General features: G+C 44.5%; 1 protein-coding gene across 7 annotated transcripts in view; it reads right to left on the bottom strand.

Annotated features, from left to right (window-relative positions):
• PTPRM (protein tyrosine phosphatase receptor type M) overlaps positions 1-15,035 on the bottom strand; it is a 661,836-nt gene that overhangs the window by 74,098 nt on the left and 572,703 nt on the right. For all 7 annotated transcript variants that reach the window (XM_055559596.1, XM_055559598.1, XM_055559597.1 and 4 more), the window contains 2 exons: positions 13,210-13,297; positions 1,135-1,211 (listed from right to left, as the gene is read on the bottom strand). In XM_055559596.1, the coding sequence (XP_055415571.1) occupies positions 1,135-1,211; positions 13,210-13,297 (165 nt within the window). The remainder of the gene's footprint in view (positions 1-1,134; positions 1,212-13,209; positions 13,298-15,035) is intronic.

The raw sequence follows: 15,035 nt of genomic DNA, 5'->3' as shown, positions 1-15,035 counted from the left end.
CCATGGACTGACTGCAGCACACCAGTCTCCCCTGTTATCCACTATTTCCCACTAGCTCATGTCCATTAGTCGCGATGCCATCCAACCATCTCATCCTCTGTCATTCCCCTCTCCTCCTGTCTTCAATTGTTCCCAGCATCAGGGTCTTTTCCAAAGAGTTATTTTTAGATAACTCTTAGTGATTGTGATGCTAATATTCTTAGTAATACTCCACAAAGACAAGAAAGGAACCCACATATCTGAATAAAACCTGTGCAAAGAGATGCTTGTGGATTAAGAGCCAGCATGAAGTCCAAGCGCAGAGGACGATGCCTCAGGAGCTGAGATCTCTTCAGTCTAAACTCGGCCTTGGAGGTAACGGCAGCGTTCCCTTGATTTTCAGTCTACTTTTGATTTCATTCATTCTTTCAAGTGAAAACATGCTGTCTCCCAAAGAATTTATTCTAATGTAAGACATTCAGTTAACATGATGCAGAATGAACAAAGAAGCAGGCTTCAATAATTAAGCAGCCTACATATTTAATGACACGTCTTGCGTGTGTCAGAAGTCCTGGTTAACAGCTGCAGACGACTTTGAAGGCAACTTAAAAGTGCCATGATGACAGGAGATGGCAAATCATCGAATGAGGAATTAGAGAGTTTTGTCCTATTAATATGCAAACAGATTTCTTTAAATGTCAAATAATCCAAGTTATTGAAAAAAATGGAAATGCCATTTTCTTAGTCTGCGTAAGCATGGAGTGGCCAAGAGGGCAGAGACTGTCATGGGGGTTGGTGGGGGAGGCTCATCAACCCGAGGCTGACGTGTCTTCACGGTCAAGCTCTGCACATATGGGACAGGGCTGCTGTGTTTGGTTGAACCTGTGTCTACCTGTCTTGGAGCAGATACACAGGATGCTATGTGCCAGAACTGTTGGGTTTACTGATAGGTCAGAATACGTGTTAGTCACTCAGTTGTGTCTGACTCTTTTTGACTGTGGCCCACCAGGCTCCTCTGTCCATGGGATTCTCCAGGCAAGAATACTGGAGCGGGTTGCCATTCCCATCTCCTGGGGATCTTCCCAACCCGGGATCAAACCTGGGTCTCCTGCATTGCAGGCAGATCCTTTACCATCTGAGCCACAGAATACGTACATCAATATAATTTCCATTGATGTAGTCTGAGTTGTTGTCTCCTTCTACGGTCTGCAGCCTCACCCGGGAATGATCATCTGCAGAAGGAAAAGGACAAGAAAACAGCAATTAACAAACTGTCTATGGGGCTGTGCAGAGCTGCAGAATGCGAGCATGTTACAGAGAGGGCATCCACATTCTGCCGCTTTAGAGATAAACAAAGAATTAAACGTTACACCCTTATACTTCTGTTAAGACGGGGAAGGGTTTATATTCCTCTGCATTTCACAGCAAATCTCATTAACACATTCTTTGATCATTTACAGATGTGAAGCGCTGGCAGAGGTCTGAAACTTTTACTCAGTCCTGTGAATCATGGCAGGACGAGTTCTTGGACTGGAAGTTTAGCAACTCCATTAAATCACACGTGAGCCCTGAGATTCTGAAGGCTGTCTCTGACATCCACCTTGATGAACAACGATTATAAACCACCACCCAGCTTTCTGGGAGTTGTGGACACGGTTCTAACCTCAATCATTGGACCAGGGTTCTCTCCTCCTGCATCAAGGGCATAGCTGGTGGAGCCAGGCTGGCCCCCATCAGCCATGCCACCAAGTCTTGGCCACTCATCTGGACGAGGGACGACAGCACCTGCCTCCAACTGGGCTGTTTTAATGATTAAACAAAAACATAAATTCTCAAGCACAGCAAGTCCCATCTAGGGGTCGTGATGGTGGTATTAATTAGCCACATTAAACATTTTTTCTGCATGGAAAATGTTCTCTATAAATGCTACTCAGACATCTCAGTTATTTCCTTGAAAATCTATCTTTTAAAAAGGAAAGTGCTAGAAGCCCTAAAAGGGGATAGATTTTCATGTTTTGCTCACTGCCCCACCCCCAATCCCTATGTTTGTGTCTGGAACATTGAGTTTCTCCTACTCCCAAATATCTTTCATTTTTTAAATATTTATTTATTTGGCTGCACTGGGTCTTAATTGTGGCATGTGGGATCTAGTTCCCTAATCAGGGATTGAACCCAGGGCCCCTGCCTTGGGACTGTGGAGTCTTAGCCACTGGACCACCAGGGAAGTTCCCCAAATGTCTTTTAAATGAGTCAAAAGTGAATTTTTTTTTTTGTAAATGTCCTTTAAAAATTGCTTTTCTAAATGAATGTTCTTTGGGGTAGATGAATCTTCCTTCCAGTGAAAGCTCTTACCCACCCTGTATTTGGAAGACAAGGCCAGCCTCTCTGAGAGGGAAGGACTGCAGGGTCCGAGAGGTGGGTTGGGGAAGTGCTTTGAGACCCCACTTGCCATGACCCTGGGCAGGGGAGGTCCTGCCTCTACACTGTTGACATTTCTTCTGGGTCAGTGGGTGAGAAATGACACCCCCAGATTGAGGCTAGAGTCAGGGCGCCTTCAGGTGACAGGCATTTGACCCGAGATCACCGGATGAATGGCTGACTGGAACCTATTTATTGTAGTGACCCGTTAATGGGAGAAAGCCAACATTTCAGCTGGTCCCTCAAGTTCAACCCTCTGTGGAGGACCGTTGTGCTTGATTCCACAGGAGGAACTCTGTGTCAAGTTTCTAGCTTTCCTTCAAGGGTGGGACTTCTCGCTCTAGTTCCTGACAGATGGTCACACCATTTTCTGTCCGAGCCTTATAATCAGCCTGGGCTCAATACCTTTGGGCTTTCCTGGTGGCTCAGTGGTAAAGAACCCACCTGCCAACGCAGAGATGCTAGTTCTATCCCTGGGTCGTGAAGATCCCCTGGAGGAGGAAATGGCAACCCACTCCAGTATTCTCGCTTGGAGAATTCCATGGACAGAGGAGCCTGGGAGGGCTACAGTCCATGGGGTCACAAAGAGTCAGACATGACTTAGTGACTAAACAACAAAAACAGTAACAACGCATTTATCTGGAGAATGGGGATAAGATGTGTCAGAGGTCCTCCTGCTCTGCTCTGAGAGAACACGGGCAGTGGGCATGTGTGTGGGCTCCAGGGCCGGGGTGCCAGGGGAACCCTTCCGTGTGGTTCCAGGTAAGTTGCTTCATCTCGCTGGGCTTTTCTCCCCTGATCTGCAAATGGGGTGTTACAGTGCCTCCCCATGGGGTTACTGTGAGCATGAAACTAAACCACAGGAAGAGAGGATGGGAGAGCCTGGTGTCAAGCGAGTGATGGAGAATGCCCGCTGGCGCTCTCACCACGTGCTGGGGTCAGACGTGCGGGCATCTCTTCTCACCACCTTTACAGCTGCTGCCCAAACTGACAAGAGTGACCCAGGAATGGACCCCCGGGTGAGCAGAAATTCTCCTGTGGCGGACATGCTCTAAGAACTAGTATCCTGGAATCCGTTTTGCTTAAAACCAGAGGCTCTGGTCCAGAATTGGCCTGGGTCATGGGGAGGGGAGTTCCTGGGGAACGGGGTACATGTGGATGGTCATGGCTCTCGTCTGTGTCGGAAGAGCCAGTGCCCACACACGTTGTCAGAGGGGAGAGCCGAGCAGTTTTCTGGGTAAAGCCATTTGAGCTTCCGAAAAGAAAGATGCTACAATAGGACCAAACCCTGCTCTGCTGCAGCCCCTGGCCTTCAGTCAGCTCCTCGGATGGTCAGCTTTACTCCCTGACTTTCCCTGGGCCGTGCTTTAAAAGGCAGGCACTGCATCCGAGCCTCTCAAGCTTCTGACCCGGGGCTGTCTCAGACTCTGCTGTGCTCCCTATCAGAATCCCTCCTCTTCCAGGCTTTATTTCCCTGGGAGCCTCAGGGTGAGTACTGCCCATTCCCCACAATTTACCGCCACTGGGCGTCTCAAGTAGTTCTGGAACGTTCTCATTAGGGAATTCGATCTCTGCAAAGACTGCACTCTGATTTCCCATAAACAGAGCCTTTGAAACAATTTTCTCACCATCTCCTACTATTCACACAAAGTTTTGTGTTTTTTTAAACTTCACTGCTATTTCTCCAGTTTGTTTTTTTTTTAAAGACGAACACATGTCAAAGATTTTTATTTACTTAATGACAGAAGCAGGGAGATGTTATAACTGATTCAGGGAGAATTTACATAGCAGATGTAAAGACTATCTGATCTAGTCATCTAGATAGATACATAGAGACTGATCTATACAGGTGTAGAGCTACAGATAGGTAAGTAGAAGTGCTGTGCCATATTGCTTCGGTGGTGTCTGACTCTTTGCGACCGCATGGACTGTAGCCCAGCAGGCTCCTCTGTCCATGGGATTCTCCAGGCAAGAATACTGGAGTGGGCTGCTGTGCCCTCCTCCAGGGGATCTTCTTGACCCAGGGATCGAACTCTCAGCTCTTATACCCCCTGCACAGGCAGCTGAGTTCTTTACTACCGGTGCCACCTGCGAAGCCCAGGGAGAGCGGGAGGTATAAATGAGGGATTTGGGGTTAACAGAGACACAATAGGATATAAAAATTAAACAAGGACCTGCTGTATACCACAGGGAACTACATTCAGTATCTTGTAATGACCTATAATGGAAAGCATCTGAAAAATAGTATATATGTATGTATAACTGAATCAGTTTGCTGTGCACTTGAAACACTGAAAATCAACTATCTTTCAGTAAAAAAAAGGAAATTACTCTCTTCTATGAGTAAAGGCAATAGCCTTGCAGGAGTCTGGCAATTCACAGCACAACCAGCCCTGTAGGCTTGTTTGGGGACCAGCAGAGCAGGGTAGAACTGAAAACTCCACATAGCCACTTTCTGGGGAAGATGACTTTAGTGAGTTTTAAAGCATAAGCAGGTAAAGGTTTGGAAACAGGCTGAATCATTCCCAACAACCCCTTCGTCTGACTCCCCTGGCATCTACTCAACAGCTTTCCTTTTCCACCCGTTTGTGTACAGTGTTGCACAGAGGTTAAGATCACAGACTTTGGAGTAAAAATCTCTGCGTTTGCTCCTAATTCCGTCACTTTCTAGTTTATGCCCTTGGACAGAGTATTTAACCTCTGTGCCTCAGTTTCTTCCATTGTAAAATGGAAATAACATAGTGCCTACCTTGCAGTGCTTTTGTTCATACTGAGTTGATGTAAGTCATGCATGGGTACACAGCTCTGTCACTCGTATCATTACTGCTGTGACTTCAAGACCTGATATTTTCACCTGAACCATTTCATAATTGCCTTCAGATTCCTCCCTCCCAGTGAATCCATGCCAAGAGCTCCTTTTCCTTTCCTTTCTTTTCATACTTTTTATTTTGTATCAGAGTATAGTCAATTAACAAACAATGTTGTGATAGTTTAAAATGAACAGGGAAGAGACTCAGCCATACCTATACATATATCCATTCTCCCCCAAACTCCCCTCCCATCCAGGCTGTCACATAACACTGAGCAGAGTTCCCTGTGCTTATATAGGAGCTTGCTGGTTATCCATGTTAGATAGAGCAGTGTATACATGTCCATCCCAAACTCCCTATCTCCCCGCCCCCTCCCCCTGCATCCTTCCTCCTGGCAACCATAAGCTCATTCTCTAAGTCTGTGAGTCTGTTTCTGTTTGCAAGTTCATTTGTATCACTTCTTTTTAGATTCCACATATAAAGGATGTCATACGATATTTCTCTCTGTCGGATTTATTTCACTCAGTATGACACTCTCTAGGTCCATCCATGTTGCTGCAAATGGCATTATTTCATTTTTATGGCTAATATTCCACTGTATACATGTACCACATCTTCTTTATCCATTCCTCTGTTGATGGACATTTAGGATGCTTCCATGTTTTGGCTATTGTAAACAGTGCCACAATGAACATTGGGCTGCATGTATTCCTTCAGATCATGTTTTTCTCTGGATATATGCCCAGGAGTAGGATTGCAGGGTCGTATGATAGCCCCAAACTCCTTTTCTAAGACACAATTTATTCTAGCCCCACCCAGTTTAAACCATTCACTATCATATCAGCAAAGAATTGGTCCTCAGTGATCTTATGAAACAATGGAATCTGAAACGATCACTATAAAAGATTATTCTAAATTTCTTTACTTGGGACAATCTCTGTGACATAATATTAAGTGAAGGAGAGTGAGTTGCAAGCAGCATGTCTCCTAAGAGTCTGTTTCTATGAAATAATCGAATGCACTTGGATGTGTGTGTAGGAGCATCGTGAGCAACCAGAGGGATGGGACATCTGCTGGGTGGCAAAACTGGGAGGGATGTTTCTTCTTCCATTTATGATTTTACGCACCACTTCAACTGTCTACATAGTTTGCACTGTCTTAGGAATCAGAAAGAAAACAATAAAAATCTATTTTTATTGCTCAAAATAAAGCCAGCAACTTCAAGCCATAGAAAAAAGAGATTTGAAGGAAAGAGAAATAAAATGTTAGCAGAATTTGAATTTTCTGGGTGAGGTGCTGGCCAATTTCCCCCTCTTTACTGCACACATTTTCTTGACTGTGTACGAATTGTTTTTTAATTGGAAAAAGAAACCTATTTAGCCATGGATGAATGGAATAGGATCAAACTCCAACTAATGTTTATATAATAGCCACAACTCAATGTTACCCCATCCAGAAGGGTAATAAGCTGCCATTTTGAGAAACTCGATCTGCATCAAAGGTCTGTGCCATTCCTCTAAGTTCTTCCCTGTTTACTACATGAAATAGGGCAAAAAAAAATTTTTGGTTAAGAGACAGGTACATTAAGACTTGGTCATAACAAACCATTGCTTACTGCTGAAAAATTATAATCTGCTTGTACTTTCCTGCTTGTATGTCTGCATGTGTGTATTTATGTATGTGTGTATATACTTATGGCATGAGTATATATACATGTATATGTGTATACATTATGAATGTGTATGTATGTATTTATGTGTGTGTATATACATATGTATTTATGTGTGTTTATATATGTATGTATGGGTGTGTATGTGCTCAGTCACATCCAACTCTTTGAAGCTCCATGGACTATAGCTTGTTAGCCTCCTCTGTCCATAGATTCTCCAGGCAAGAATACTAGAATGGGTTGCCATTTCCTCATTCAGGAGCTCTTCCCAACCCAGGGATCGAACCTGCGTCTCCTGCATTGGCAGGCGGATTCTTTACCACTGAGCCACCTGGGAAGCCCATGTATGTATGTACTTGTGTGTAAATAAGTCAGTCTTATTTGTGTATCTGCATGTACACGTGTACACACACATATAGACACACCATATATATGTGTATATATGTGTGTTTGTGTATATATGTCTGTCTGTGTATGCATGTATGTGTGTGTGTGTGTGTGTATGACTGCCTTTGCACATCAGAGGCAGGGTCATTAGAGATTTAAAGCAGGTCCCTCAATCCCTAAACCACGTTGTTTATGCCCTTTTTATCAAGTGATATTATGTTTAAAACACCTCTACGTAGCTTCAAATATTTTAACATTTTCATATTGAACACGATGGATCTGGGTCACAGCCTTGCAGCTGGAACCTGTAAGTGATTAGATGTTACTGCAGCAGCAGAGATGGCGTCTGTCACGACAATCTTTCATCTCTAACCAGTTCTCCCCTTCTGCTAAATATTGATGACATGTTTAAGGCAAACTGCAATCACGATGATCTAAGTAACATTTGCCCTCTGACAGGAGACTCAAAATTAATTTTAATTATTATTGATTGCTGCAAATAACAGCCTTGCTCTCCCCGTGGTTACATCCTGCCAAGGGCAGGTGCTGTACTGGTTTCAAGGTACAAGAGGCAGAGGGGCCGAGGTAACTGAGAAGAAGTGCTGGGCATCCTGCCACCCCTGCCCCCTGCTCCAGCCTGGGGTCTTTGCCACTGCCCGTTAGGGGGTGGGGAGCCCAGGTCCAGCCATGCAGGATCAGGGTGAGAAGAAGGAGCTCTGAGCTGAGTGCTGGAGGCTCCATGCTGAGCTTCCCCCCGGCTGCGGGTTTTGTGTTGCTCACTTCTTAGTCTTGCCTTGTGCCTGATTTTTTTAAATGAGACCCTCTGTCAGGGATTCCTACTCTTTTCAGGCTCCTGGCAGATCCCCTGACTCTAATTTTATTTTGCCGAATTTTCCTAGAATTTACCCTTTTCTTTTCTACATGTGTTCGGTGGGTGTGTTTCTGTCTTAGTCTCATCTGCTGGATTTTTGATGCTGGATGCTCTCCCGGTGAGTCTTATCCCTCTAAACTCACCTCCAACTCTCTCTCTCTCTCCTCCCTTGCTTGCTTTTACACCTAACCTGGATCGCGACAGTAGTCTGTCCCTCAGAAGTGACACGGGGACTGTTGGAGTCACTCCATTAGCAGGAAGAAGCATGCTGATTTAAGACAAAGTCCTGGGGATGTGCAGCCCTCTGCACGGGCCACAGAGACGGAGACGAGATTGCTGGTAAGGACCTGGGCGGGACAGACCGGTCTCCCTGTCCTCTTAGTCACCTCACAAAGCACGGGGACCCCGAGTGCAGACGAAAACTAGACTCAGAAGGGCCCCTCTTCACGTGAGTGTCGAGGGTCCCCCACTGTCAGGGCTGCACCCCCTTGCCCTCCCCCACCCACCCCAAGCAGCTGTGGGCAACTTCAAAGCAGCTTTGGGCTACTCCCCACCTTGTGACACCCCCATCTTCCTAGTACTAGACCCCCAGCCGGCACCACGCTTGCCCCGCCCCTCCGTGACACAGGCTCCTTTGTGCATGTCAGTGCTTTTGTCTCAGTAGTTCTCACTATTAAAGTCCCTCCAGGCTGGGTCCAAGGCCCTCCACACCCTCCATGCTTCCTCCACAGACAAGCTGACAACCACCAGTCCTTTGCCTGAAGATTCACTACTTTACATCTCTTTTGGGTTCCAGGCCTGTCCACATGGCTGCCTACTTGAAACCCATCTGAATATGTCAAAGGCATGGCAATATGTGTTTGAATTAAACTCACAAGCTTTCCATGCTACCCCTGAGCTCCAAGTCACTTTCCCTTCCAGGGTTACACATCTTGTAAATGGCCCGTACTTCCGTCTGTCTATCTGTTTGCTCACTCATTCTCCATCCACCCAAGTCAGGAATACAGGAGCTGCTTCTGACTCCATGCCTTCCTGGAAGCCATCTATTTCTTCTATTACATCATGTCATATCATATCATATCCTCATCCTACCATTTATCTACACATCCAAGCATTATTCTATCATCAATTCAGTAGAAGTATAGTTGATTTACAATATTATATTACTTTCAGGTATATAAAATAGAGATAGTAAATCAATATTTTTTATAGCTTATACTCCATTTAAGCTTATTATCAAATATTGGCTGCATTCCTTGTGCTGTATGTGACATCCTTGTGGTTTATTTATTTTATACTTAGTAGTTTATACCTCCCAATTCTCTACCCTGTCCTGCACCTCCCTCTTTCCTCACCCCCACCCCACAGGTTGTTCTGTGTATCTGTGAGTCTGTTGCTGTTTTGTTATATTCGTTTGCTTTATTTTTTAGATTCTACACATAAATGAAAATATACTGCATTTTCCTTTCTGACTTATTTCACTTAGCCAAATACCCTCTAGGTCCATCCAAGTGGCTGCAAATGGCAGAGTTTCATTCTTTTCTTCTGACTCGCATCTTATTTTCTCAATTGTAATTGTTAGTTACAATTAAGAACTGCTGAGATGTGTTATCGTAAAAATACAAAAAATTTAAATTTGACTCTTTGTGAATTCTCCAGGCCAGAATACTGGAGTGGGGAGCCTTTCCCTTCTCCAGGGGATCTTCCCAACCTAGGGATTGAACCCAGGTCTCCCACATTGCAGGTGGTGGATTCTTTACCAGCTGAGCCACAAGGGAAACCCAAGAATACTGGAGTGGGCAACTTATCCCTTCTCCAGTAGATCTTCCCAACCCAGGAATTGAACCGGGGTCTCCTGCACTGCAGGCATATTCTTTACCAACTGAGCTATTAGGGAAACCCAATTTAAAAAATAAAAAAGATAAAAAATAAATAAAATAAAATAAAAAAAGAGTGGAATGAAAAAAAGAACTGCTGAGAGTATTAGGAGGGCTCTGCTTGTGTGTCTGTATGCATGTGTCTGTGTGTGTGTCAATGGTGGAGGGAGTATTCGTTTATACTTGGAAGGGCTAGCTCAGCAAATGTGTTGTGTAAATAAGGGAAAAGTTCAACTTACTTAAGAACAACAGCCAATAAACAGTTTTTAAGCACCATTAAAACCATTTTATATGCAAACACTGTTGTAAAACAATGAATGTGATCATTAAAGCACTTTTATGTTCTCTGAAAAGCAATAACAAGAATCTCCAGGACCCGTTCCCTGAATCCCCCAATTCCTCATCCCAGTTAGAGTGCTAGTCCCAAAGCCTGGGCTCCCTGGAGCAGGCTTCCCAGCCAGGGAGACTGAGTTTTCTATAATCACAGGATTTCTTAGGGTGAAAGGGAGATGTAATACTCTTCTCTATGCCTTTAAAGAAACAACCAGTATGAGTATATACATTAGAGTGATTTAGGGAAGTATTTTTATTCTTCAAGTCCTCCTACAACACCAACAATATCAAAGATTCATTTTTGCTATAATTAAAAACATGTGTGTTAGTTGCTCGGTCGTGTCAGACTCTTTGCGACCCCATGGACTGTAGCCCAGCAGGCTCCTCTATCCATGGGATTCTTCAGGCAAGAATACTGGAGTGGATTGCCATTCCCTTCTCCAGGGGATCTTCCAAACTCAAGGATCGAACCTGGGTCTCCTGCATTGCAGGCAGATTCTTTGCCATCTAAGCCACCAGGGAAGACTAATTAAAGACATACAGAGTCTCAAATGAAGCAGTTCCAAATGGTGATTGTCAGAAGGGTGCTCAGCATGGCAGTGGCTTCATCAGACCTACCGGGGAGCTCAGGCTGAATTGCCCACACTCCCAATGAGGGGCTTCCCAGGTGGCTCAGTGGTAAAGAATCTGCCTGCCAATGCAGGAGACGCAGGTTCAACCCTTCGGATGGGAAGATCCCTGGAGGAATAAATGGTAACCCGCTCCAGCATTCTTGCCTGGAGAATTCCATGGACCAAGGAGCCTGGCTGGATACAGTCAATGGGGTTCCAAAGAGCTGGACACAACTGAGCAGGAGCACAAGCCCCCCAATGAGACAGTGCTCAGATGTGAGTTCCAGCACCAGACTGGACACGCAGTATCAGACTCCTGCTATGTAGCTGGGGTGGATGAACAGTAGCATCTAAAAATCAGCAAACCCTATTTTGGGAGCCCTAATAATCTTTTGTAGGTGGTCTAAGTGGTTAATGTCTCAGAATGTGCCAGTGTAGATGCTTACAGACAATTATATAAACAACCAGACAGTTCTAGAGGGATTCTTTTAGAAGGCAACAAAAAACTAGAAGAAAAGGTAACCATTTGTAACTACAAGGAAACGGCAACCCACTCCAGTATTCTTGCCCAGGAAATCCCATGGACAGGGGAGCCTGGTGGGCTACAGTCCAAGGGGTCACAAAAGAGTTGGAGAGGACTTAGTGACTGAACAAGAAGAAGGATGAACTTGTACGACATTATTATGCTGAGTGAAATAAACCAGACACAGAAAGAAAACCCCAGCATGATCTCATCTGTATATGGAATCTAAAAAATGTCGAATCTATAGAAACAGAGAGTAGAAGGGTCATTACCAGGAGCTTGGGAGGTGGGGGAATGGCTTTGATGGGGGTTGCTGGTCAAAGGGGACAGAGTGACAGCCAAACAGGATGACTAAATCTAGAGAGGAAATGTACAGCATGATGATGAGGGTTACTAATACTGTACTGAATCCAGAAATTTGTCAAGAGAGTGGATTTCAGGTGCTTTCATCACACATGAAACATGACAACTATGTGAGGAGATGATACTGTACTTCACTAGCTTGACTGCGGTCATCATTTTGCTATTCATAGATGTGTCAGTCACCATAGTGTGGCCTTCCCTGGTGGCTCAGTAGTAAAGAATCCACCTGCAAGGCAGGAGCCACAGGAGACTGAAGTTTGATCCCTGGGTCTGGAAGATCCCCTGGAGAAGGGAATGGCAACCTGCTCCAGGATTCTTGCTTGGAGAATTCCATGGATAGAGGAACCTGGTGGGCTACCATCCATGGGATTGAAAAGAGTTGGACATGACTTAGCACATTCACAGCAGCAGCAGACGCTGTTACAGGATCTCAACCATCCCACCAAGAAACGTTAACCCAGGCAGGTGAAATCTAACCGCACTTACACAATCAAGCAAGCTAGTACATGGCTCCCTGGGACTACCTGAACCTTTCAAATTTGTTCTCTTATAAGTAATAGGGCTGGATGGGCTAGGTGCTCTGTATTTCACACTGGTATTGTTTGTTCTTTAAATTAACGTATCTTTAGAAACATCATTAATTCTGTGAGTACCCTGTCGGTACTCGTGTGGCTTTGAGCAGTGCAATGCAGGGATGGATGGCTTCAGCCCTGGAAGAGGGAAGCTCATCAATCTACCGGGCCTCTCCGCATCGTTATGGAACATTAATGAGTCTGGGCTCGATTTAAGAACCGACTGAGACATTATGGATTGGTGGCATTCCGCTTCATGGGAACTGGGAATTTCTGAGTTATCATCTCAGCTCCGTTGCTAATGAGTGTTGTGATACGGGGACGATCATTTAACTTCTGCGTTTCAGTTTCCTGTCCTCAAAATGGGGCTGTTACTGACCTCCTTACCCCAAGTGTCCCAGGATTAATGAGCTCGTGTCTGCTGAGAGTCCCGGGCTCCTGGCATTGAGGCGTGCTTCGAGTTGTTATTTCTAGTCCTTCCCAAGAAGCAGCTGGGAATCATCAGATCTGTTTTGTTTACTCCTTCCAGAATGCATTTTCTTAGCATTTGCACATTACCTAGGTTACCCAAACCTTATATCTAAAAGTAAAACTAGTCCCACAGCAAGACACATGGACGTAGCGGGGGTATTTAGGTAGCTTTTCTTTTCCTTAAGGAAAAGCATCACACCAGCTTTTCCGGCGAGAGGAAGGCAATAACTGCACTGCAAATTCTCGCCGCATGAGGCCGGTGGTCAATCTCAGCAGATGTGAAAAGAAAGTTACATCACAGCGCAATGATGCTGTCAACACTTACAGGCAATAATATTCCCATATCTGTTCTTCATTCTGTTTTCATCTTTCTTAGCGGAGTCCCATGGTGCAGACTGCCCTTCAAAGAAGCTCTGGAAGAAAGAGAAAAGTGCCATGACGAATTACAATTCGGTGCAGTAAACAAACGCAGGGATTTTAACGATGGAGGGTGTTCTTAAAAAATGTACGAGGGTCAAGGAAGGAAACGAATGTTCACAGGAAAGAGATAATGGATTATTAAACTACTTTATATATTAAATATTTAGGTTTTTTTTTTGTTTTCCTTTAGTTAAAATGTTACAAATATGGATAGGGACTGAAGAATAAGCCCTGAATTCATCTGTAGGATGTATTAAAAATGGCTGGGTGTTTATCTCTATTGTACTTGAGTCTTTAATAGAGAAAACTTAACATTTCTTTCAACTTCTTAATTATGTCATCATCTTTCAGTGTTCTCCTATGAGATATAAAGATATCATTTTTCTTCCCAATTGCAAACTGAAAGATTTATTTTTGGTTAAAATTGAAAGTAGGTAAGCTAAGACTTCACAACTTCAAGCTTAAAATCCTCTAAGAACTTCTGCCAGAGTTTTCCCTTCATTTGCAATGGAGCTTAGATGTCCATTTATTTAAGGATTTGGCATTATTAAGCCCAGGGTCTTTAATCTTTGGGTTAGTAGTCAGATATACATTTTCCCATTCAAGTTATAATGAAAATGTCCTCTGCTGTCAGCTGACATGTGAAAAAAAATCTGGGATTTTAGTTTCCACTTTAGTCCACATTCTGTTTCACCTTCATGTAGTCGATGCTACGAGGAAGTGTTGGGAGGAAGGATGGTAGCAAGCAGCATTTGGTGACACTGATCTGTTGTTTCTCCTGTACCTACTTTTACATTTCTGGCAGCAACTGGGAAAGAAGAGACGAGCAGGAGGAAGACATGAAGGCAGAGCAGGTGCCTGAAAGCATCGTCCTGAAACATTCCGGGGCCAGAGAATGTGCTGCCAGGAACTCATATCCTCAAACACACCTCAGGGCGGCCTCCCAACTTCCCTCTTTAGAACAGAAAGCTCCTTTCCACTCCCTTAATCTCCATCCCCCCAGAGCATCTGGCCATCTTGGCTATTTACACCAGTAGCCTCTATTAAGTGATCAGTCTGGGGTTCAATGGAAACAATTTCTGATCCCTTTTCATGGGTCCAGTTGTGCCCGATCAGTTGAACTGCTCCTTAGTACGACTGCGGTGGGGACACATCTGCTCACAGACCCCATGGGAAACAGTTTTTAGTGACGGCTGACTTACGATGTGGTGTTAATTTCTGCAGTATAGCAAGGTGACTAGTTATATACATTCTTTTTATGTTCTTTTCCATTATGGTTTATCTCAGAATATTGAATCTATTAATAGTTCCCTGTGTTATATGGTATGACCTTGCAGTTTATTCATTCTGTACACAACAGTTTGCATCTGCTAACTCCAAACTCCCAGTTCATCCCTCCCCACTCCCAATCCACTTAGTATAATCCTTAGTTGCATTTGATTTGCTACAGATGACATTATTTTGTTCTTTTTTAATGGCTGAGTAGTATTCCACCAGAGAAGGCAATGGCACCCCACTCCAGTACTCTTGTCTGGAAAATCCCATGGACGGAGGAGCCTGGTAGGCTGCAGTCCATGGGGTCGCTAAGAGTCGGACACAACTGAGTGACTTCACTTTCACTTTTCACTTTCATGTATTGGAGAAGGAAATGGCAACCCACTCCAGTGTTCTTGCCTGGAGAATCCCAGGGATGGGGAAGCCTGGTGGGCTGCCGTCCATGGGGTCGCACAG

The sequence above is a fragment of the Bubalus kerabau genome, chromosome 21 (assembly GCF_029407905.1).
Source record: "Bubalus kerabau isolate K-KA32 ecotype Philippines breed swamp buffalo chromosome 21, PCC_UOA_SB_1v2, whole genome shotgun sequence".
Taxonomy (NCBI): Eukaryota; Metazoa; Chordata; class Mammalia; order Artiodactyla; family Bovidae; genus Bubalus; species Bubalus kerabau.
This window is presented reverse-complemented; position numbering and strand designations above follow the sequence as displayed.